The sequence below is a fragment of the Gallinula chloropus genome (assembly GCF_964237585.1).
Source record: "Gallinula chloropus genome assembly, chromosome: 1".
NCBI classification, from domain to species: Eukaryota; Metazoa; Chordata; class Aves; order Gruiformes; family Rallidae; genus Gallinula; species Gallinula chloropus.
The window spans coordinates 73,255,140-73,279,308 of record NC_140085.1 but is presented as its reverse complement, the minus strand read 5'-3'; the positions used below and the strand labels follow the sequence as shown (position 1 = coordinate 73,279,308).

The following is a 24,169-nucleotide window of genomic DNA, read 5'->3' as shown; positions in this document are numbered from 1 at the left end:
AAGGGGGAGGAGGTGCTCCAGGCACCAGAGCAGAGGTTCCCCTGCAGAGCCTGGAGAAGACTGTGGTGAAGCAGGCTGTCCCCCTGCAACCCATGAAGGTCCATGATTGAGCAGAAAACACCTGCAGCTCATGGAGGACCCCACGCTGGAGCAGGTGGGGACACCTGAAGGAGGCTGTGACCCCATGGGAGGACTGTGCTGGAGCAGGCTCCTGGCAGGAGCTGTGGCCCCATGGAGAGAGCATCCCAGGCTGGAGCAGGTTTGCTGACAGGACTTTTCTCCTGGAAAGAGTCCAGCGGAGGGCTACAAAGATGTCTAAGGGCCTGGAGCATCTCCCCTTCAAGGAAAGCCTTGAGAAAAGAAGACTGGGAGGGGATCTGATTGATGTATCAATGTTTATAAATATCTCAAGTGTGGGAGACAGGGGGAAATGGCCAGCCTCTTTTCAATGGTCTGTGGAGACAGGACAAGGGGCAATGGCTGCAAGTTGGAGCACAGGAAGTTCTGCACCAGTATATGGAAGAACTTTTTCACAGCGAGGGTCACAGAGCACTGGGACAGGCTGCCCAGGGGAGTTGTGGCATCTTCCTTCTCTGGAGATGTTCAAGACCTGTCTGGATGCCTCCCTGTCCTAGGGAACCTGCTTTGTCAGGGGGTTGGACCCAATGATCTCTTGAGGCCTCTTTCAACCCCTGTAATTCTGTGATTCTGTGACTTGTGACCCCATGGAGGACCCACACTAGAGCAGTCGGGTTCCAAAGGTATGTGGAAGGGATTGGTCCCCCTGTGGAAGGGACCAATGCTGGAGCAATTGGTGAAGAATTGCAGTCTGTGGGAAGGGCTCACATTGAAGAAGTTGGTGGAGGACTGTCTCCTGTCGGAGGTAGCCCATGCTGGAGCAGGGGAAGAGCATAGGGAGTCCTTCCCCTGAGGAGGAAGGAGCTGCAGGGACAACGTGTGATGAACAGACCGCGACCCCCAGTTCCTGTCCTCCTGTGCCACTCAGGGGAGGAGGTAGAGCAACTGGGAGTGAATTTGGGTCCAGTAAGATAGGAGAGATGGGAGAGGTGTTTTAAGATTTGGGTTTATGTCTCATTATCGTACTCTGCTTTGGTTGGTAAGAAATTAAACTAATTTTCCCCAAGTCGAGTTTGGTTTACCCGTGACAATCACTGGTGAGTGATCTCTCCCTGTCTGTATCTCCACCCAAGAACCTTTTGTTGTATTTTCTCTCCCCTGTCCAGCTGAGGAGGGGAGGGATATAATGGCTTTGGGGGGCATCTGGCCTCCAGCCAGGGTGAACCCACCACAGACAGTTTTGTGAGGGTCTCTGGTTGGTGTACGCATCGCAGTCAATGCCTCGCTGTGCTGGGCAACACTGGGTGTCAGCACAGAAATAGGCCTATGTTTGTGTACAGCACGTAGTCAAACGGGCCTCACATGATGTCCATTACTACCCTTATAACAGAAACATCAAATAAAACCAAGAATAGTAAAATATAAAGAAAGTTTAGAAATAACTAAAAGCATCTACTTCATAATCAACATTTAAAAATTGAATATTATTCAAACTGTTGATTTTTTTAACCACATAATAAGTTTTTATCATTAATGAGCTATTTTGCAAGGGTCTCTGAATATTTATAGAATCTGAAGATCAACATTGCATAATGTTCTGAAGTCTATTAGTGCTGCTTATTCATTTAAAGAAAACATTCTTCTTACCCTTGCTAGGTCATGCCATCTGGTTCTTGCTTTGATAACAAGGTAGTAATGAGCGTGATCACAAGCTAGCTCTGCATCCGTTATCATCTGTTTTTTTCTCAGAAAAGAAAAAAAGTAAAACAACAACTAACTATGTTTTACATTAGTGAGATCTTTAATCTCCACGAGTTTCCTTCCCTTTTGTTGTTCTTCATGGTGGTGGTGGTGTGTTTCCTAGTTTCTAAGATACCCATTAAAGACTGTTACTTCACATCTGCATAAACTTAATTCTTTAAATACTGCCTTATTTCCCTAGCTGCAGGTTAGCAGAGATATTTTAAATTTTGTAATTCCCTATTTATTTTCAAACCAATGTTGTTCAATTCTCCCTCAAACTCAAGAGCCAGCATGGATCATTTATACACATAGAAGGAAATGTTAATTATCGCAGAAACAATTATATCCTGGAGTGACTCCAGGAAGATTATCCTTGATTTACATCAGTAATGTAGATCAAAACTATCCTTGTGAGTCACCAAGGCACGACTAGTAAGTCTGGGGAGTAAGACCCATATTTGCAAATTCCGGTCCCATTACAAGTGTCTAGCTTTTGGGGGCCTTGTGCTTCTGGTTGAATCCAAGCAAACAGAAGATTATGGGGGCCTCAGATTAGGATCCAGCATAGACCAGGTGAGATGTGGTAACTACATCTGACCTGCTTGTTACTGTACTACCCATGGCACGCACAGACCAGAACTTAGATCCTAGAGAGCTGCAACACTGCCTACTCAGCCACTTTTGAGCTCCTGGGGTTCTAGACTTTGACAGCCTTTGCTGAGGGCTACATTTGGATTTAGACACATGAATGTCACGTTGATCTACTTTAGGTGCCTGGGTACCTTCTGAGATTTTCCAACTCACACTGCTTGAGCAAAGAGTCCATAAACCTAAACAATCGACCAACAGAAAGTCTGAAAACTTAGCTGTGAAAATACAAGTGCTCTTAAGTCTTTCAATCACTATATTTTCCTTGCTGAAACAGTAATAGTACTCGAAATGAGGAAATTCTGAAGGTAAATTCAAAATGCTTCAATTTCTAGCTAAGTCCATACTGAAACAGAAATGAGAGCAAGACAGTAGTTGGTCTCAGACTCCAACTGTTAGCAAGGCTCAATCATCATCAGTTTCCTTTCTTGTTTTAGACTGATGTCCTTGATTCACTCAGTTGTCCAATTCAGTAAAAAAGAAAAACAAACCAAGCAGATAAATATTACTAACATCAGAGCCAACAGTAATGCTGCAAGAGACAAATAAAAACTGGGAAATAAGCCTATGTGTATATATCACATCTTCACTGCCACAGCAGAGATGAGCTTCTGATCAGGAGCTTTTTCAGTCCTGCTGTATCTTGCCATTATTTTTATGAATTTATCTCTGTTTGTGTAGTTAAACAGAGTTTCACACTGAGTTTTCAGAATTAATTTTTTAATGCCTAAATGCTATTTATCATTAAAGTTAAGCTCAAACTTTAAAATTCCAGATGTTTTAAGCAGCATGATTTCTCTCAGGAAGGGAGGTCGCAGCACTATTCTCTCTATCCTCCACACACTCCACGCTGCCTCAGTGCTTCTGTGCACCTCACCTGTCCTTGTCTACTTTCAGTGCCCTGAAAAGTGGCTTAAAGGTCTGGAGAATGAGGCTTGGGCTACTGTAATGAGCACTGGCAATAAATATTAGTCTCAGAACTGACAGGCATTGTGCCAGACAGGTAACACTCTGGCTGCTCCTCAATCCAAAATGAAATTTGATTTCCAGACCATGGCCCCAGTTCTGCATGCTTGGAAAATGCAGCAAAGTTGTCCAGTTTGAGGCTAGCTCAGCAATAAGCTTCAACGTGGGAACCAGTACATATGTTTGACCTTACAGATTTAAGCAGTCCCCAGGGGTCGTTCTGGCATTTTAACCTAGTGGTGGATTCAATATCTGATTTAATGGAGTCATAAATCACTGAGACCTTGGTAAAGCTACCCAACTTCAGCTTGATAAAGATGTATTTTAATCATATCTTTATTTTTCAGCTATACCCAATACAAATTTTCACACATTCATTTCTGTAAGCACATCAGGTTACCCTAGGCACTATACAATTTTCTTTCTCACTTGTGAGGTGGCACGAGCCAAGGAGGTACCTCCTTAGTTTCTTGGGTGTGGAACAGGTGACAGAATTCTTGGTAATTCAACGTGGAGGTCAGGTTCCTTCCCAGCAAACCGAGTAGGCGCAGGAATTCCTCATCTCTAAGACAAAGCAGAAGGCTGTCCAGGAACTGCCGAAAGTTAAGCGTGTTGATGGTACCGTCATGGTTACTGTCTGTTTCACGGAAGGCAGAATAGGTGTCCTAACAAGGAATATTTAACTAAATATATTTAACACGTCAACTACATGTTTTTAAACATAAATAACAAATGTTTGCTCTAGACTTGTTTTCACAACAGGCAAATATTTTAGCGCAGTTTGAGAATACAAAGCATTTGTGGTACTGCCTTACTAAGCACTTGGGTTAGTCCACATTAAACTGCAGTCTTCCATGTAGGGAACTGAGGAAAAGTAGGAAGCATCAAACAGCCACCCTCATGCCAATTTACAAATAAGCTTTCACTTTCCATCAATACTGTACTAAGAGGTGCCTCATTTCTACCCTTGTACACCTTTAGAAAACCTGTAAGACTTTACTGCAAGTGATCTACCAGCTAAATAGATTTTCCTGTTAAAATAGACACAAAATATTCAAACACCTTTAAAATGGTGCAGTTCTTCAGATATCTGAAGTTATGCTGAGCCAATATGATCAACTTTACTAGGGATGACCAAGTCAGTTTGAACAGAGAATCCTTTTCCTGAATACTGATCTTTCCATGCCTCCCAGGGAATAGGGATGGGATGGGGTGGGATGAACTGAGCATAAGGATAATGACTGCAGCTTCTCTCCTTCATAAAATATGATCGCTTTTACTCTGTGGCGTAAGAGATTCTCATGGTGGGAATTCAAGGAGTTCATTCTAATGGTAATTACAGAAAATAATAAGCAAACGTAGAAAAGCTGGAAGATGAGTCTTGATTCAGATCACTGTGTTGCAAACTTTAGGGACTAAGAATGTCTTCTTGAATGATCATTCTCAATAGATGGACTGTTCCATGAATGAGTAGTACAGAGTTATTCTTTTCTAATTGCAGAATCTTTAATAGCTATGCTCACAAAAGGATGGGAAAAAATAACTCAGATCTTATTTTCCTGGCAGAGGCTGCAAAGACAATTAGGGGGAAAAAAAGAAGGTTTTGCCTTGAAAACTGAGTGCATTTGAACTGAAAGTTTTTGAGAACACAGAAGACAAGAAAACCAACATAATTTTCAGAATCACTTTCCTGACAGCTTCTCCAAACCAACTTTTAAAGCAAATGTTTGTATCAAAATAACAGCCAACTTCACTGCCAAAAACAAACCACGACTTGACATATTTACCCCGTAGACTTCCATCAGTTTATCATTAAGTTGATTGAGACATTCTTCAGCAGTCACATAGGAGTATTTAATATCATTTACTCTGCGGTTTGGGCTGTTACATGATGTAGCTCCTGGCCCATTCAACGTGGCATCTGCAAGAATGAAACCCAAGTATAATAAACATTGAAAAGATGATTTTAAACATATTTGATAAATAGCGCAATAATATAACATGAACAAAACAAGAAACCCCCCAGTGGTATTCTTAACAGCCCAAACATGGCAAAGCCCAGTGGCTGGATAGAGTATTAGCAGTGTCCACCCAATTTACAGTACATGCCTCAGGTGCTATAGCTTTCCCAGCACAAGATGAAGAAGATAACCTTAACTGAAGAAAGCACAGCTGAGACAAGGTCTTTCACTTTTGCTGTAGCCTTCTCTGGTGCCTAGTGGCTTTGAGGAAAGGAGGTATCAGACTGCAGGAGGAGAAAAGGAACACCGTGAAAGCTGTGGCTTGCTGTCATTCTGCCCATCTGTCTCAGCAAGAGAACACAGGAGCTGCAGGCAGTGTTGGAGAAAGTAATTTGTTATCTCTTTGACTGTAGCACAACTACTGCATGCTAGACCATGTCCCCTGGAGCAATTCTATCCTGGCAAAGCCCTATTCAGGTTTGAATGGATGTGAGCTATTTCAGGAGATCTGCCATCTAAACAGTCCTGACTTACCAGCACATCACCCCTGAATCTATTTTGCTTTATGTTCTGTTCTGCCAAGTCTCACTCCTGCACAAACAATGGCATCATGTTGTCACAAGTTCATTATCCCATAGCAGGAGATAATGATCAGGAAGGATCAGCAGGATCAGGAAAGGGCGACAGCCAGCTTCCCAGCAGGACACCCATGTACTTCAGTCCTGAAGGGCTAAGGTACATTTAGGCCACAGAAAAGCTATTTCAGTCACTGCTCAAGATCTGATTCCTTCTGTTCATTGTGCAATTATACTCTAGAAACCTATTTTGCCTTGCTTCTGGGGAAAAAGACACTAAGCACCTTTTGAAGCCTCTTGAGCATTTTAGAATTTTTCTGGAATGCATGAGCCACATAGAAATGTAATTCCAATCAGACTTTAAAACAGGGAAAACTTGCAGAGAAAAATATACACACTGACATTTCACTACACCCTACTCTTGATTGATAAGAAAAATGCTAAGTTAATGGTCTGTTCTAAAGAAACCTTTCTTTTCTTTTTTAAAAGATTTATATACGCTGACACACAAGAGTCAGTACAACTACCCCAAAGAAGTACTAAACAGTATTCAATTCACATCATCATTTTAACTTCTCCTGATGTTACCCTTTAAATCCTACTTCCCGCTACAGACATGCACTAAACTTCCCTTATTTTTCAATTCTAGTTTCTACGAAGTCTAGTCAAGAAAGTTTGTACTTGTGTTACCTTCCCACTAAAGCTTGTGAGAAGCAAATCAGGTCTCTTTTTCCATAAGTACATACCACCCTCCACCCCAGTGAATCAGAAATCATTGAAAACAAAAAGTTAAGAGGGTTTTTTCTTGGTCTTCTGGTTTCTGAGACTTACTTTATGTTAAATGTGGGCCACATCCTTTTACAACTATGAGATACAGTAATGTACAGAAAGAAAAGCTGTGATTCTCATAACTGGAAAAAGCAAAAACTTTAAACACAGACAAACCACTGTTGATTCTTTTTTTAAATCAAAGAGTTGGCACACCCATTTTTCCTGGGGTTAGCCTGTTTCAAACATCTTTCATTAGGCTACTGGGTGAAGGCGCACATATTTTGGTGGACAGATGATTAGCTGGCTAGATTCACAAGCTTTGAAACTTCTAGGCCTTGAAAGAAGAAAAACCTGAATATTATGCCAGCCAGCTACAAGTCAGCTCTCCCTCTTGTCTTAGTTCTAAGAGAGATATAACGACAACAGAAAACAATACTAACAAGGTGAAAAAGGTAACTGTATGCTTCTGGGGAAAATAAGAGCCATAAAATGGAAGTTAAAACAGGCCTTGAAGCCAACAGCAAAAATGGCATTAACTTCAGAGGCTTCAGAATTTCACCCACAAAATCTAGAATTAGAGCATAAGTATAAAAGAAATGGGAAGTGAATAATTACTAGCTTTAGCTTGCAGTCAGGGTTCCACCCTAAGAAATCAGTTCCGAATCCATTAGCTTAATTTTTAAGAGCTGAAAATCTAACCCTTACTTACAGTGCCTTGAAATCAGTGAAATTACTGATGGGGTAAGGCGAGTAGCTGAGGTGAAAAAATGTGCTCCCAAATTGCAAATATATTCCCCTGGTATTCATTCCTCAGTAGCAGAAAATCAATGAAGACCACATCCTCATTATATTGGGTGGGCAGTACATCTACACAAACAGTAAACCTTTCTCTCTCACTGGGATTCTTGATGCTCTAATAAAGCTATCAGTTATGTTAGAGATAATCACATTTCAGCATCCTCTAGTAGCAATGTCCCTTAACAGCTTTAACATTTGAAAGCTGAACTTGAAATTAAAACCATGAACCAGCAAGTAAACAGATCACAGTTGTATACACTGCTGATAAAACTCATCACTAATGGCTTACTAAGAGATCTGTCTTTCTTGAAAGGACTAGTTACTGTCTTCCGGCTTTTTACATAGAATAACATAGAAAAAAATGTTGGACATCCCTACTAGAAAAGCATCCACTCTAATTTAGGATCCAACATAATTCCAAGACTATGAATAAGAGTTAGTAATGCTGAGGACAAGGATCTGCTCAAGGCAGAGCAATTAGTTATTTTTTGCAGTCTATTATTACAATGCTATGGCACCTAGCCGTGGATCCTTAGTTAAGTCACATCCCACATTTCAGTTTCCCTCTTGTCCTGGGTTAGATACTCAGCATCTTAGCTGGATCAGGAGTCGAAGTAGACAGGAAGGTCACCTGTGTGCTAAAAGTCCTATCACTGATCTCTTCTAATTTCACCAATAGCTTTTCCTCGAAAGAGAAAAGTTCTGGATCTTCCAGTAAGGGTTTGTTTCATGCTTTATTGCTGTTAAAATTCCTTTACCTTCCAGTACTGCCACAAAATCCAGATAATTCAAACCTCCATCTGCTAGCCATAGCTTTTCTGCTAGAAGATTAAATTGACTGTCATCCATTGGCATGCCATGATCTTCCAACACCTGTTAGAAGAGAAATAAAATAAGTTATGTAATGGAGTATTTTCTTGCTTAATATGCCATTTTGAATGCTAAATATCTGTGTGTTTTATCTTATGGCTCAACTTGAAATTACTCAGAAAATCTATCTTTTATTTACAGCAAGCCATTTAAATGTGAATCTATTCTGTACAACTCCAATTCTATACAGAAAGAGACAGCAAAATTTGACCATGTTTTTCAGACTGGCATGTTAAGCAAAAGCACCGAGTGACAGGCTAAGACTAAACTTCACCTGGAACGTAAGAAGTGCCAGAAGAAATGATATTAGTTCATTTAGTGGACTGGAGGGAGTTTGCTGCTACCACTTTTTCCCACAAGCCTGGCACAACTACCTCCTGGACAAGAAATGCTGCAGAATGGATTAGGCCCCTGAACCACATACAGCTTCAGCAAGGTGGAAGGCACAATTCCTTCTGCCTTGCTGCTCTTCAAAGCAGATTTGAGCATCTATTTTAGGTAGGAACTTTCTGATCATCCTACATTCCTCCTATGTCCTCTTCTATTCTTTTTCATTATGTCTTTTTTTCCTTTTCCAGACCCTCTACCTCTCTGCATCTCAGAGGTGCAGCAGTCTGGAATGGCGGTGGTCACTCATTGAGCCCCTCTTAACTTTACCTGGAAGTCCACTGTGGAAGGGTCCCTGGTTTTCTTCTACTTTTCCCACCTCCTGTTTCCCTGGAAGGTTGTAATCAAAACTCCTGCTCTTGCTGAGGGCTTTCTCCAAAACCTTTCATTTCCTTCAGCTGCTTTGTAACTCCTGATTTGGGTGCATTTCTTTATAACTATCCTGACTTTCCAAGTGTTCCTACAGTGATTACTCTTGCCATTATATTTTAGTTAATTGTGCAGATTAAAAGAAAAAAAATCATTAAATAGCTGAACAGCATAAGGAATATTAAAAAAGTGAGAATAATTAGCAAATTATCATTCTTTTCTATGAATGTAAAGCTTCTGGATAAGCAAGCACATTTTATGTTCAGTTGAACAAGTATTTACCATCAGATCAAATGCTTAATAGCAGCGATAAGGAAATCTGGCTGCACAAATCCAATCAAAGCTGGAGAGAATCAGTCACAATAATAATAATAATGTTGGTGACTACAGTCTCAACTATTAGCACTTTCATCTAGAGAGAAAAAAAGTAACAAAACTCCAAAACTGCATTCAAGATTAAGTCATATTAAATTGTATGACTAGGGCATTGCCCTGTGCTGAATGGCTCACAAAAGGCATAGTTTCTAAGTCTTATTTAAAGGAAGAAGAATGATAACAACCTTACAGTGAGGGGATATCGTATTTCTTCACAAAATGAAGGCACACACACACAATTTGTGGATGTTACCCCAGGACTCGTGGCAGAGCTAGAGGTAGTAAATTACTGTTTGGTAAAGGAGGTGGAGTTCAGCATCCCCCTTCACTAACCCACCTCACACTTTTGGTATCCTTCACACACAGGCAAGCAGTTAAGAGGTGTCCTTGTGCTATAGGCTGTGAAGAAAAGTGCAGGGAACTGGCAGTGTTGGTATAACCCCACAGAGGTTAACTGATGACTTTATGTCTGAATTTTTGGGTTATTCAGGCATATCAAGATCAATTACCCTTCAGAGGAGTGTAAGGATGCATTCTGCCCACACCCCTGATGCCACTGTAATATATGTTGTACAAATAGACAGAGCTTTTCCACTTCCAAGTTGGGCAGACAGCTTTTATCCACTTCCATGGCTTGGCCTGGACTAATGAATCCCCAAACCAAGTATGCTTCTACATTTACCTCTACTGCATGATGCTACTACTCTTGGAGTAGCCTATGGTGCCTTTGAGGAGAAGCAACTCTTCCCAGCTGTACACCATCTGCCTGGCTGCTCTAAATGAAGCTGTAGATCAGAGTAGCGGTTTCAAATGTGCCAATAAGGTGGGCAATGGCATTGACACACCTGCCCACCTACACAGTCAGGATCCCGTCAAAAACATCATACCACTGTAGATTGCTTGAGCCTCAGGGGGACCCCAAAATGTCTCACAACCTACCCACCTGAATGCACTTGGGACATGTCATATTGACTACACCATTTGTGACCTAATGTATCCAGAATATCTATATGCACTTAGCAGATGTGATACAGGGAGTCCTCCATCCTTTTGAAGCAGCAGCTGGGACACAAGGGGGCTTCCCCACAGTGCCGACAACGGTGCTGGACATCCATGTCTAGATGTTCTTTATCTACCACTGGAACTCCACAGGCTCTGGGATGAAAAGCAGCTCTGCTTCCAGGCCAGGGATTGATGAACGTCTTGGTAGACGTGTCAGAGAAATTAAAGTACGAAGAATGTGAAAACTCCCAGTTGGAATTCTACCTAGACAATGAGGTGGAAAAGCCCTTTCTTTTGCAAAAAGTGTAGAGATTTTTAAAGACCACAAGTGATGAAAAATCAGTTTCGCTCTACATTTCACTTGAAAACACACATGCCCAGGCAGTTCCCAGAGACATAAGGTAGTCTGTCACTTCAGTTCTGACAAGGAATCCCTTTTAATCACCCTTATTCACACAGAGCTCTCATCTTCATTCATCCAGGGTAGGCTTATTTCACTCAGCACAAGGCAGGGCAGATGAGGAGTATTGCAGGGAAGCATGCCTCTCTTGAATGATCATAAGCAGCAGGGCAGAGTTCTTGGGCAGTATTCCACCCAGCTGGATTCTGCTGAGCTTGCAGTGTCCAAGAACATCACGGTGCAGTGATGCATATACCTGGCTGCAGGTACACAATGATTTTTTTATCCTTTGTGCATTGTCAAAACTTGAGAAGTGCATTGTCCATAGAGTAATAAAAGAACAATGAAATCACAAAGACTAACTCTTCAGTAGCTTCTGGTGCTACACAAGTATCTTAAATACAAGTTGTACAGAGACAGCCAACGCAGAAGAAAAAGCAGAAGGTAGAATGAGTTTGTCCTGCCTAACAGTGACAAAATACACATTACTGCATTAGCTGCAGGAAATATATAAGCCTCTTAGGTATCACATTGTAGTTTAAATCACAGCAACCAAAGCCAAAGTCCCAAAGGTATGTGCCACAGACGTCAAATCTGTATGGAAGGAAGGGTTGCAGCTAAACACATTCTTAATAAGTGTATTATTAACCAGAAAATATTAAGAAAAATGGGGAAAAAATATGTGTTTTGTCCTCCCTCTTCCCCTCTACTTCATTTCAAGCAATTTCACTTCCTGCACACAACTGCAGAAAGATATCCACCTGAGGGGAAGGTGATGTGTGGCTGAACATGGAGTTCATACTTCATGGATCTGTGTTGAGAAGGGGAGAAAGGAAGGCAACAGCCTCTCACCTGCACACCATCAGTACAGTTGGCCAGGCAACAGCAGCTACAAAAACATGTATGGCCCCTGGTATGTGGGTGGGAAGATGACTTTGGCTGAACCAGAGTGAAAACAGATTGGGATAAGCTTTCCCAAGACATGGTGCAGGCCAGTTTCAAAGGTTCAGTTCTGGTTTGACCCTTGCTGTTTTTTCTCCTACTTCAACACCCAGACAAGGGGCAGATCATGCACTACTGTCACAACACTATTCAGCAGCAGCTCTTGCTTAAACCTAGGAAGACTAGGGAAATATTCCTGCCATCATGTCTCTTTTCCTGCCCAATCTCAACTTTCAGCAAAGCATTTTGCTTTGAAATGTGAAAAGAAAGAAACGTACAGCTGGATGCCATCAGCATCACAGCTACAATCCCAAATCCATGAACTCACAAGTCTGTCCAAAGCACAACATGCAGTCAGATAAACCATCATAGCTATGATAGGCCCTGGGAACACCACAGAAAAACATGCCTCAGAAAAAGACACCTACAAAATTCAACTGGAAGTCTTGGCAGCTAAAACCTATCCAATTTCAATACATTTGTATTATTGTGGATCCTCTTGGCTCTGAGGTGCTGTACCCAAATCACCTAAACCACTATCAAAATCCACCCAAAATCAAATAATGACATAGGAAATATACAAGACAATCAAATTCAATGAATTCATATAACAGTTACAGAAAAGTTCTCTTCTCCTGTTTGGGACTGGTCTATACCCTGAAATGCTATTAGACACCTGCAGATTTTCCTGACATAGTCACTGCAGGCTCCTTTGAAAGTAGAGCAGGAGTGAGCAAGGAAGGGAGCTGAGGATCCCAGAGGAATCCCCCTAGTCCCAGCATGACTACGAGCCACAATGCAGTCTGAGAGTGGTTCAGAAGAAGCTGAGGCTCAGAAATCTAACAGATGGTTTAAAATCAGCTTTGGTGATTCTCCCCAAAGTGTCATGCTCTATCTGTTAAGGATCTTGTTCTTCACCTACCTCTATCTGTTTCCTCCCAGCTACCACTGTGGCATTGCAAAGAGGGCTTAAGGGCTGAGTTATAGCTCAGGTAATGGTTTAAGGTATGCACACTCCACATGTAAAAGCTGTAAAGTTGGTTGACATTAGACCTCCAAGTCCCAACTGTGTGTTGCCAATCCCAATTTATACATTTTTTTTTTGACAGCTGGGAACAGCTGAAGGTGTAGTGCTGCTACAGAATGACAATTTTATGTCTTTAAAGACAAGTTGAGGTTATTTTTTCCTCATACAATAATCTGCATGAGACCTGTTTAGCTCATTGGTAACTGAAATGGTCCTGGAGGATTTAACTCTAGCTGTGTGAGCAGGCACATTGCTAAGACAATAAGTATGTTCATGGGAAAATAGAGGAGAAGGAAAAATAGCTAACATCTTTCCTACCTTCCACAAGCCAGTGCTATTAATTTTCCCATGTGATTGCTTGTTGTAGGCAAAAAAGCTGTCTTTAATAGTTGCTGCCTGTTGTATCACTCCGTTCTTCAGCCTTTTTATTACTTCATCAACAGTTCTATTCTGGGTGTATTTGTTAGCTTGATCTTCAATCTGCTTGATTCTAAAATTGAAAGACTGTGCATGAAGACAAGTTGCTTATTCCTTGTAGATTCAAACATTTGATTCAGCAATAATGAGCAAGATCATACAAGGCATAGACATGGAAGATGCATCTTTGATGCAGAACAAAATGATAAGTTGATAAAGTTAGAGCACACATTGATTCCAAGGCCCATATTCTGCAAATGTTTCTTATGTATAGCTGAAAGGGAAAGGGGAAGGCAGGAATGGGATAAGGAGGGAAGGGGATAAGAGGGAGAGGGAAGGGAATAGGGAGGAAGGGAAAGGGAAGCACCAAAGCAAAATAAAAAATTGCTCTGGAATATTTCTTTTTCAAATGGAGATCCCAGAACTCCAAATCACAGGCTTAGTTTCTAATGAGCTCCAGCTTCTACACCAGCTAAGGAGCCACTTTTATCCTTTAATACCTCCTCAGTTAAGATGAAATGCTAAGGTAACATGGAAGAATTTAATGAAAGTCTTTCAATTCATTTTAAAAGGGGAAAAAAGTTTCTTGGGCCCTATCAGAAAGTCCATAGATATGGACTATATAATCTTCTTGCTGAAATACAATGACCTTCATCAATAAGCCATTAAAATAAATAACAATTACATATTTTATAACTTTAAAGACATAAAAGAAATTAAATGAAAGTGTATGCAATGTGTCCCACTTGTACCTATTTTACATCTGTTACGGATTTATTAGAACCCATGAAAAGAAAAGTTAGAAAAATTATTTTTGTTAAATCTTAGAGCATGTATTTCCATACAAGCAAAATGCAGAAATATTCAGCAGTCTTATTTTATAGATTTATTAAATGTGTTTTATAGTATTCCCTAAATGTGAAGATAATATTAACATTTTAACTCTTATTCTAAAAATATGCTAATGAAAAGAGTTTTACTTTGATCTGAGAAGCACACAGAAGATTAACTCTAAGCCTCCCAAAAGGATAAAAAGATGACAGTGACTTGTAACTTCTGCCTTAGAATCTCAGATGGACTCATCTGCTGAAGGCACCTGGTCTTCTGAGATATCTATCTTGCTGGAATGAAAGAGGTTGCCAAAACCTTACCAGTTTTACCTGCTCCATCCCACTGATTATTATATTCTCCTGCCTATCAACATATGTCTTGCCATGAGTGACCCTGAGAAAATGAAAAACTAATTACAGGACAGGCAGTGAAGGTAAACTCAAATGTTCTTTATAACCTTCCTCCTTCCTGATGTTCAAGGCTGAGGCAAAGACTGGATGTGCCCTTGGAAATAAATGAATGGTTACTTGCAGGATGTCATCTAAAAGATCATCTTTTAGAAGATGATCTAAGCCCCCGTTATGGGCTTATTCACAAAAAGTTCTCTTTATCTACTAGCTTTATAACCTAAAACTACTTGGGATAGGGTTATACATTACAGGGTCATAGAAGAGACCAAACCAGACAGAATGGATCAAGCATGCTGGTTGTCAGTACATGAATATAAGAAACATGGTATAAAGAAGGGGACCTAGAAATCCTTATGGTTTTTGGAAGAATCTGGAATTTTACAGTTCAGTAAATTAAACCTTATTTAGAGTTCTACTGATAAAGATCTATGAGAATATGAGTGCTACAATGGCAGGATGCCTACTATTCATCACCAACAGGAAAAACAGGAATTGAATTTGAAATTCTTGGGGACTTGGAGATTTTTTCCTGAGGGGGAAAAAATAAATGAAGGGGTAAAAGAGATGGTTGTAATTAGTTGGGTAATGATTAGAGCAGAACACAGGTTGTCTATCAGATTATCAGAATGCATCAGTGATATCCTGTTGATGCTGCAAAATCTAGTGAAGGGAAAGTCTAATTTTTTTCCTAATTAATACAGAGAAACTGCTTGAAAAGGTGAAATACAGCTTACACAGGAATGATGATGGAATGACTAAGTTTATGACACTTGTAAAGAGGAGGCAGGAGAACAATGAGAAAAAGGAGATTTCTTCTTTCTCAAGGAACTAAATTCTCATGGGAAGTAGGTCTAAAGGGAAAATAACGTAAGGAGAGCTGGCAGTGCATCAGTGAAATATGCCATCACAGTATAAGAGAGAAGCAGAAGTATATATAACCAAATTCTGAAAGGCCACAACACAATATGAGATTCAATATAAAAAAATATCAAGAGTAATGAGAACTTACTCTATAAATGATTCAGTAATATAAGAGGGATCAAGAAAAAAAAAATTGGTTTTCTATTTAGCAGAGACAGAAAACTACCAACAGATTGCATTAAGTGTATGAAGCATTTAAAGCCTCTTTTTGAGTCAGTCTTCAATAAAGAGTCAAATATGAGCAGGCTCCTTGAACAATGAATACTAATAACAAATAAAGAAAGAAGAAAATTCAGAATATTGCCAGGTATTCATAGTGTTTCTTAAAGAACTGGCTAAAATTGTCTCCCAAATTTATGCAGAAAAGCAAACACACTACTTAGCTTTAAAAAGAGGGAAGGAGAAGAACTGGAGAGTTACTGACACATTTCTAAGAAACCTATTCCTGCTTTCAGGCAGTAATTACAGAGTCACAAAGAGTTCAAAGCCTGTTAAGAGACACAAGAGTCACTAGGGATCCTTGAGATCTACCCTGATTTCAAGCAAGCTTATATTTTAAATTAAACTCCCCTCCAACCAGCACCACTTTTACCTTGGTTTCTTAGGGAAATGAGAATAACACAATCAGTCTTTTCATTCACATCTGTCAGCCTTTCCCCTACATTCAGAGTCCATCTACCAAATTTTGTGAAATTGATAATCTGTCAATTTAATTCTCCCCTGAAAAAGTGAGAAGAACTTCATTCTGTGTCCAGTTCTGGACTCCCCAGTTCAACAAAGACAAGGAACTACTGGAGAGAGTCCAGCGGAGGGGTACAAGGATGATGGGGGAACTGGACCATCTCCCTTATAAGGAAAGGCTGAGAGAGCTGAGTCGTTTTAGCCTGGAGAAAAGAGCACTGAGATGGGATCTCATCAGTGGTTATAAATATCTAAAGGGTGGGTGACAAGAGGAAGGGGCCAGCGACTTCTCAGTGATGTCCAGCAATAGAACAAGGGACTACAGGCAGTCTGCACTAGGTGATCCCACTTTAACAGGAGGATTGGACTAGATGATCTCCAGAGGTCCCTTCCAACCCCAACCCTTCTGTGATTCTGCTAGTTGGAAAGGCAGGGACATTATATTTTCCATTTGTTAGCAGCTAGCCAAGTAATCAGCATATGTGCTGCTCTGGGCTAGCCACGTACTATCTTTTGCCCAGCTGCCAGCTTGAAGTACTCAGTGAAAAGTATGTTCTTTTTCTACCTTCAAGTAATAATTCACAAGTACATTTACGTTTACTAACTGTGGGAGACGCCAAACTCTACTTCCTGCACATTGCCATCTCACTGGGCCTGAGTCTCAAAGTTCTCCATTCAGGCCTGACAAAGCTAATGTAGCTGTCTACTCTAACATGTCAGTTCTGGGTGCCAGAATGCTTGCTGAAGGTAGGGATAAAGCTCCAGATGGTGGCTCAGCAGAAGTTAGGGACGGAGATATTTATTAGTGAGGCCACTGATTTATCTTGAATTTAGCTTACTGTGTCCTGACAGTACTGTATACCATGTTGGTGAGTCATCTGCCTTATTTTTTTTTATCTTGCCAGCTCTCTGCTTTGACAGTCTTTCCGTAGAAAAGGCATTGGACCTCAGTAAAAATAACCTTGGAGAATTTCTCAAAGGTCTTTTGACCTCAAGAAAAGGAGGGACAAATTCAGCTTGCAGAAAACAAACAGGTTGCTTTCTTGTTTGAAGTATAGTTCTTACTCCAGTCTTGGGAGGCATCTGCAGGAACCCTGTTCCCAAAAAAATATTACATAGAAGGAGCAAACCATAAGGTCTTAGGTATTTCTTAGCATCTCACAAAAGCAAATCTCAGAGACAGAGGCAGTCTGCTGAAACGAAGGCCATCTTTCACAGGTCTGCTGAAGTGAAGGCATCTTTCACAGGTAGGGACACCTTAACCACACCAACCTGTTGAAGAATTTACAGGTGGAAAGATGTGGAAGTATCAATATTCCACTCATTGCAGGCTGTTGGTTCAAAACCACTACCTCCAGTAAGAAAGAGGCCATGCTGGCCTTCCTAGAGACTTCATGTAATATTTCTTTTCCATTACTGATCATCAATTCTCACTGAAGAAAGACGCAGACATAATTTGGCCAGTGAGAGTCACACAGCACCCATTCTATAATAAGGAAAGAGGTAACATTAAGATTCATAAGGATACTGAGATTTTATTTTAGCAGTTTCAGGAGGAAGGAAAGAAGCCTTCAGCTCCAGACTAAAAGGTTTATAACGTGTTGGCACCAGAACTGACTTGGCCACCACAGAACATCACTGGCACAAGAGGAACTGAAGGGAAGTGGTAAGCCACTGCTTATACTTGCTGAAGGAGTGGCTCATCTGCCACTCATAGCTCCAAGACACTGACCAGTTCAGGAACCAAACATCCAAAGGTCCTGCTTTAAGTTTGTCAGAATACCTAAACCAGCAGTTCTTGTTAACATCATAAATAAAAGGTCAGACTTGGTATGTTTGCAGCAGAGTCCCAGCTTTCTGCACAAGGGATTCACTCACTCCCGTGCAGGCCTGGCAGTCAAATGATTCAAGCTATGTGCCTGAGAACTTGTCTCACATGAACTGCTGGCAGGTAGACAGGTAACACTTCAAAATAGTTGACATCCTTCCAACAGCTAGTGACTGACTGCACTGTATAAAGCAGTTTTAAGGGCTCGTAGCCAACAGTCACCTTGGAAAGGAGGCAAAGGAGATTCGATCTTTTTAAAAATATCCCTTAAGGTTTGTAGCATCCCAAGACCTTCCTAGGAGAGACAGAAGGAGATCTCTGAGAAGCCTTCAGATGATGGATAGTGTGTTCCTCCTCTGCTTCGCCTTTGCATAGCTTTGCAAAGAGTGAATTCTACTGAGTGCGAGCTATCCCATTTGAATCCTTATGTTGCCTGTTCAAATGTCAAATACCCGCCACCAGTTTCTCTATGTTCATGGCAGAAACATGAAGGACCTGGTGGGCTTACAGACTGTTTTGCAAGAGCTTTGCTGCAGGTTGCATTAAGAGTGGCACTGGAATTGGTATTCAGGGTCAGAACTCAGAGGCTGTTGTTTATATCTGTGTTTGGTGTCCCTGCAACATTTGGCCTCTCTTGAAAAGCGAGTGAAGATCCTGTGGTAAGGCTCTGAGACAATGGAACAGAGACAACAGAAATGGGCTTTTTGAGCCATAGGAATAAGCTGTTGCTTCTGACATGCGAATGCACAGGCAAGGCAACAGTGCTGCTCTGAAGGGAACTCAGATGGGGACTTAAGGAACACAAAAAGGTCAGATCATTGAAGAGGAAACAAAGAAGTCTGCGGAGAATCTGATGCAACACAAGGGGTGTACTCCTGTCCTGAGAACCATTGACAGAAATATGAGCTTTGCATAGAGCATTCTGTTTTATGGAATAGCAGCCTAAAAATGAGGGAAGATAAGCAATGAGCATGCCTCCATGGATATATCAGAGTAAAGCATTATCTGGGTTCCAGTGAAAGGAAATACATGTGTAATACATATTTTGAAGAGAAGCTCATCCTATTACAAGTGAAAGCTGGCTGTTCCCCAACACTCCACCCCCCTCAATTAGGCAGGCATTTACATATACAGAAGTAAAGTGAGGAGGATCAATAGGTCATACATCTTTGGAACCTGGATGCCAATATCAATGATGCTGGTTCAATTGGAGGCTGTGGCTATGGCCTGCAGTAGTCACAGTCATCAGATGTACCAGAGTTTCTGATCCTCTGACAATGTTCAAATCCAGTTCCTGAATAATGAGCTGGACTGATTCTACAGAGGATCACAAGCGTACTCTTGAGACATTATCTAGAGGGCAAAACCCCAATTTTTCAATAATGCAGTGAGATATAATCCTTGTGGACCCTGTAAAGTGAGCTCAAACATTTTTACCTGAATCCTAGAGTCTTTGATGAATGGTCCACATGTGATTTCTCTCCTGATGCAAAGCTTTGAGTGTTGTACAATTTTGAATATATCTCTGAGAAAGGAGAGATCAGCCCAGGACAGTACTTACCATTAGAAAAACAGCGTGTATCCTCAGTCTATTTGAAAGTCTCCTTTCTATACATATTGTTTCTTTACATTAAATACAAAATTGTCTGTAATAACAGTACCTTTCTGAAAGCTCTGTTTGCCTTTTTTCTTTTCTTTGTTGTTTTTCCTTTGATATATTCGAGCCGATACCATTTAAGTCACCAGAAAGAATAGCAACTTTTAAGTTATCCAAAAGCATCTTGTAAAAGATTCCATCAGAAGAGTTGTCCCTGTATTTATAGCATAACCTGGATAAAATAAGAATTTAAAGTAATTTGTGAGGTTAAGAACAACTCACAATATGAATGTCTTAAGGCAAAGATGATCAAAGTAAGACATTTCCTTTCCATATACAGTTAAGGGCATTCTTCAGAAGGCTATCCTTAGGCACTGGAAAGGAGCCTTTCCTGGCTCCTTCTGTAGCCTACAGAGAAAGCAGGGACCTAACTTAAACACTGCATCATTACCTGGAAGACTTCCATTGACTCTTTAGAAGGAGCCTAAGGACACAAGCATCCCCTACCTATGGTTATCCATTGTGAATACCCTGAGTGACTAACACTTGAATTACACAGAAGAAACTTGGAAGAAACTTGGCTCACCCAACACCAACCTGTCAAATTCAGCTGCACTGGTGGAAGAAGGAGCTAAGATCACAGCCATTGCACAACTAAATCTGTCAGAAATCATGAATGAAAACCCTTGTTTACCTTAACTTGCTGCCTGGCATATGAATAAAATTAAAACTCTGGCAGTCTAAATTAATAATCCTGGACGTGAACCTTAGCAGCCCAGGAGCAGACACACTGTTTGCTCAGCACCTTCTGTTATTCTGGGGGTAACTTCCAGTGAAGAGGTCACGTTAGTAGTTCCCTGGGCTTGTTAAATTGCCCTCTTAAATCACTGCTGTATAAATTAGCAGAGCTCATGAATCAGAGCCCTTGTCATCACTGTGTTGCTGCTTCGCTGAGCTGTTCAGCCTTCCAGGGTTTCATTCATGTCTGTAAAGCTTTGGGGCATTCTTGGGTGAAAGCAGAAGACCCTGCCCTCATGCTGGGGATGCATGGCATCCTCTGCACTCTGCTTATCCCAAGTGCCCATTCTATTTAGAATGACAGTAAAAAAAAAAAACCACCTGTGGTAAATAATATGTCAAGTGCCTCGACTCCCTTCTGGAAAGAAAAATTTTAAAAAATCAAAGTTTTTATTTCTTTTTAGAATAATAATCCATGTCATATACATTGCAGGGAAGAAAGCGTCAGAGGGGTGAGAGGGAGGGGAAAGAGTCTCCATTTTCTAGTATTTGTGAAGCCCTGCTCAGCTAACACAACTGTAGCCTTCCACAGAAAATGGCTGTGAACATTGCAGAGCAACATCTGCTTTGTGAGTGTAATCCATAAAAGGCTTCCAAATGCCCTTAAAAATTGTTCCCTCTTTTCCCCAGTCTGAATGTCATCTCACAGGAAGCCATCTGGGACAAGCATGCCAGCTATTCTGCTGCAGCGATAGCAGTATTGTCCTCAAGTGCCTCAGGATGAGTCACATCAATGCAAAAGTCCAATTATAGTAGAAGCCCCCCAAAGCAGAAGTATCATTTCAAATAAATAAGACTGATGTAGCCGAACCACTGGAATTCAGAATGTAATTCAGTCACTTCATCACCTTTTACTCAAAAACCCTGCATCCCTTAAAGCACCCGTGCTAAATCCCCAATCTGGTTATGACATTCCCAGCACAGATGTGATAGTCTTAAGCCCAGTGTGTATGCATTTAGAGGAGTCAATTACTTTTTTTTTTTTTTTTTTGCTTATTATTTTAAAATACAGCCTTTTTAAACCTGGCATTTCTTACCACTTCAGAGCAGCGAATGAACAGTGCCATCCACTGTTTCTCTGCATAATCCACAACATTTTCCTAGGATAGTCTTAAATAAGATTAACATTAAAATTATTGCACATTTGAAACAAAGAAAGAGAGATTTAGTGAAAAATAGTGAGTGAAAACAGGTAAGGAATCAGGCTAAATCATAGAATGAGAACTCTAAAAGTAGATCACGACAAAGGGCATTTTTCAAAATATATGAGCCATTCTAACTTCATTAGGTATATTGTTATTAATTTATCCTAAAACCAAACTCTTCTCCAATTGAGTAGGCCACCTATTGCATCTGAGTATAAATTCTTTCTCCATCTTACAAGAATTACGTTTCTTCTTCAGTGTGGTCACCACCTCTCTGGAACATGACCCTGATGGATGATACTGCTAAGAACAGGTGCCTTCTGTTTACTACAGAAGAATTAATAACATGGTGTGAACGAGACCCTGTCTTCATGGACTGAACGTGCCAAATGCAAAACAGTATGTCTCTGAATGTCTTTGACAATGGCATTCAAACCTTATCTTTTAGATGTGTATTTTAGATGCTATTCCTATCAGGAGACTGCAAACTCATCCCATCTATAGCGTTGCACGTCTCGCTTTGCTGAGCACAGATACCCACACTTCTCAGCAGTGCCACATTTCAATAATGCAAATGCTCAAATGTGCTCAGCGTTCACCGTAGCAGAAATCCTACAAGTATTACACTCAGTTCTTCCTGGGCTTTCCTAGATCACAGCCTCAGTGTTCAGCACTTTGCTAGACTGATCTCATACAGCTTACCTTGCCTCCTTTTAAAACAAAAACAGAACAGCCATTGACCACAATGAAGAATTAATTCAGCCTTAACAACTTGTCTCTCAGTGCTTTACTCTGCATTATTATCTTATAGGGAATGTTTAGAATTTCAAGTAAAGACCACTTTCCAATTCAAAGTGGCTGCAATTCCTGACTTTTCTTATGGCACAGATCTCTCATTGACACAAATAATGGTAGAAACATTATTTAGAAAATTGTATAACTGCTGAGTCCCAGGTAATTCAAAGGATAATTACTTGTTCATGATCAATGACCACTGATTATATACTACAAAACACAGGGCTATAAAACTGACAGATGATGAAAGCACATAGTTATAACACACTGTGCTGGGAACATGACTTTTATGAACCCAATGCATAGCATCCAAAGTTTTCTCTAAGACATTTATAGAAAGGAAAATGCATACAGTAGAATTGGTTTTACTGATCACGCTCATGCTCATTCATATTTCAGTATCAAAGATTATTTTCCAAAAGCCATTTCCTATTGATGCTGTTGTGTTTGCTCTTCACACACAATGATCAGCAGGACACTGGGTTGTAAGGGTCAGACTGGAACTGATTTCTTTGATTTTCCTATTATGTTTTCAAAGGTAGGAAAGAATTCCACATCTTTCTGAAAGTCAGTGGCTGTAAGCAGAGAAAACTAGAGCTCCTGAGAGAGTAGATTAGACCCGATTATAACCTGACTGAAATGTTATAGCAATAAAATACCTAATACAATTCCTTCTTCTTTGGACATAGATGATTTGACCCCATGCTCCCCATGCTTGTAGCTCTTTTGACTCCCCACTTTGGGCTGCCTGCTCGCATTGAAAATGAGATTTCATGTTGACAACATTAGATTTCAATTCCTTCTTACTTACAACATTTACAGTTTCTACTGAAGAAAGACATAACAATTAATTTTGTATTACATTGTGCTGGAAATACTAAATAATGTTAGGTAACGTCTTGGATCTCCAACACATCATTGTTTCTTTGTAGAAAAGGATTGTCTCACCTTTGAAATGCTGAAATAATGTCAAATTCACAAGAGTTTCCAACATCAAATTGCTATGAAAATAAATAAGAGATTTACAAGCTGATCACATGAGGAATAGGGCATCTCTTCCACTGACCTTTTCTTTTCTATACGCTTAAGGCAAACCAAAATACTTAATGCCTCCTGGTATAGCTGTCATATTAAAAGATAGGAAGAAAGATACGGTAAGAAAAGAAATTACATTAAATCTGTTACAATCATCAACTTATTTCATAAATTGCTCATCGGACAAAGAGGGACAACACATCTGTAGGACTTTCTTTAGATGACTTCTGTTAACAGTGCCAGTACACTTAGGATCATAGGACAGCAAAGCCTTATGAAAATCTTCCCAATTTTCTGTAATTTTATGTGAAAGAATCTCCTCCACCTAACAGTCGAATGAATTAGTCATGCAGGGAAGGCAAAAAAAAAAGCATCCCCGAGGTTAAACTGTGATAGCCTTATCACATGAAAAAATGTACTGAAATGACAAATCTAAAGTTGGAAGACCAACACTTACTGAACATTAATTATCACTTAGACAGACACACAAGCTAGAACAACAAGTGCATGGTTCTTTATTTGTTTTGTTCCATTAAGCTCTTTGTGAGCCATCTGTTTTAAAACAAAGTTAAGGTCAACTAAAACAATTTTTAGTGCAATAATTTCAAAACACGATGCAACATCAGGCCCAAAATTCACCCTTGAAAATGTTTGTTTTGAAAACTGACGGGAAGAGAGGGTATACCTCACTTCATGGATCTGCTGCTTTATGAGACTGAGGAGGCATGTCTACTGCCCGATAACTACACTGAGCCTTTACTGTTGTTTCTCCCCTCAGTCCCGTAAAACAAAATCCACT

The 24,169-nt window shown here is 40.4% G+C and overlaps 1 protein-coding gene across 1 annotated transcript in view; it reads right to left on the bottom strand.

The window, feature by feature from the left end:
• The window catches only part of EFCAB6 (EF-hand calcium binding domain 6), a gene marked incomplete at both ends in the record, with an annotated part of 113,958 nt that overhangs the window by 44,863 nt on the left and 44,926 nt on the right, over positions 1 to 24,169 (bottom strand). The window contains 9 exon segments of the mRNA XM_084268656.1: positions 1,726 to 1,822; positions 3,865 to 4,100; positions 5,223 to 5,356; positions 8,299 to 8,413; positions 13,231 to 13,402; positions 19,662 to 19,829; positions 23,284 to 23,336; positions 23,606 to 23,695; positions 23,851 to 23,922. Coding sequence (XP_084124782.1) covers positions 1,726 to 1,822; positions 3,865 to 4,100; positions 5,223 to 5,356; positions 8,299 to 8,413; positions 13,231 to 13,402; positions 19,662 to 19,829; positions 23,284 to 23,336; positions 23,606 to 23,695; positions 23,851 to 23,922 — 1,137 coding nt within the window.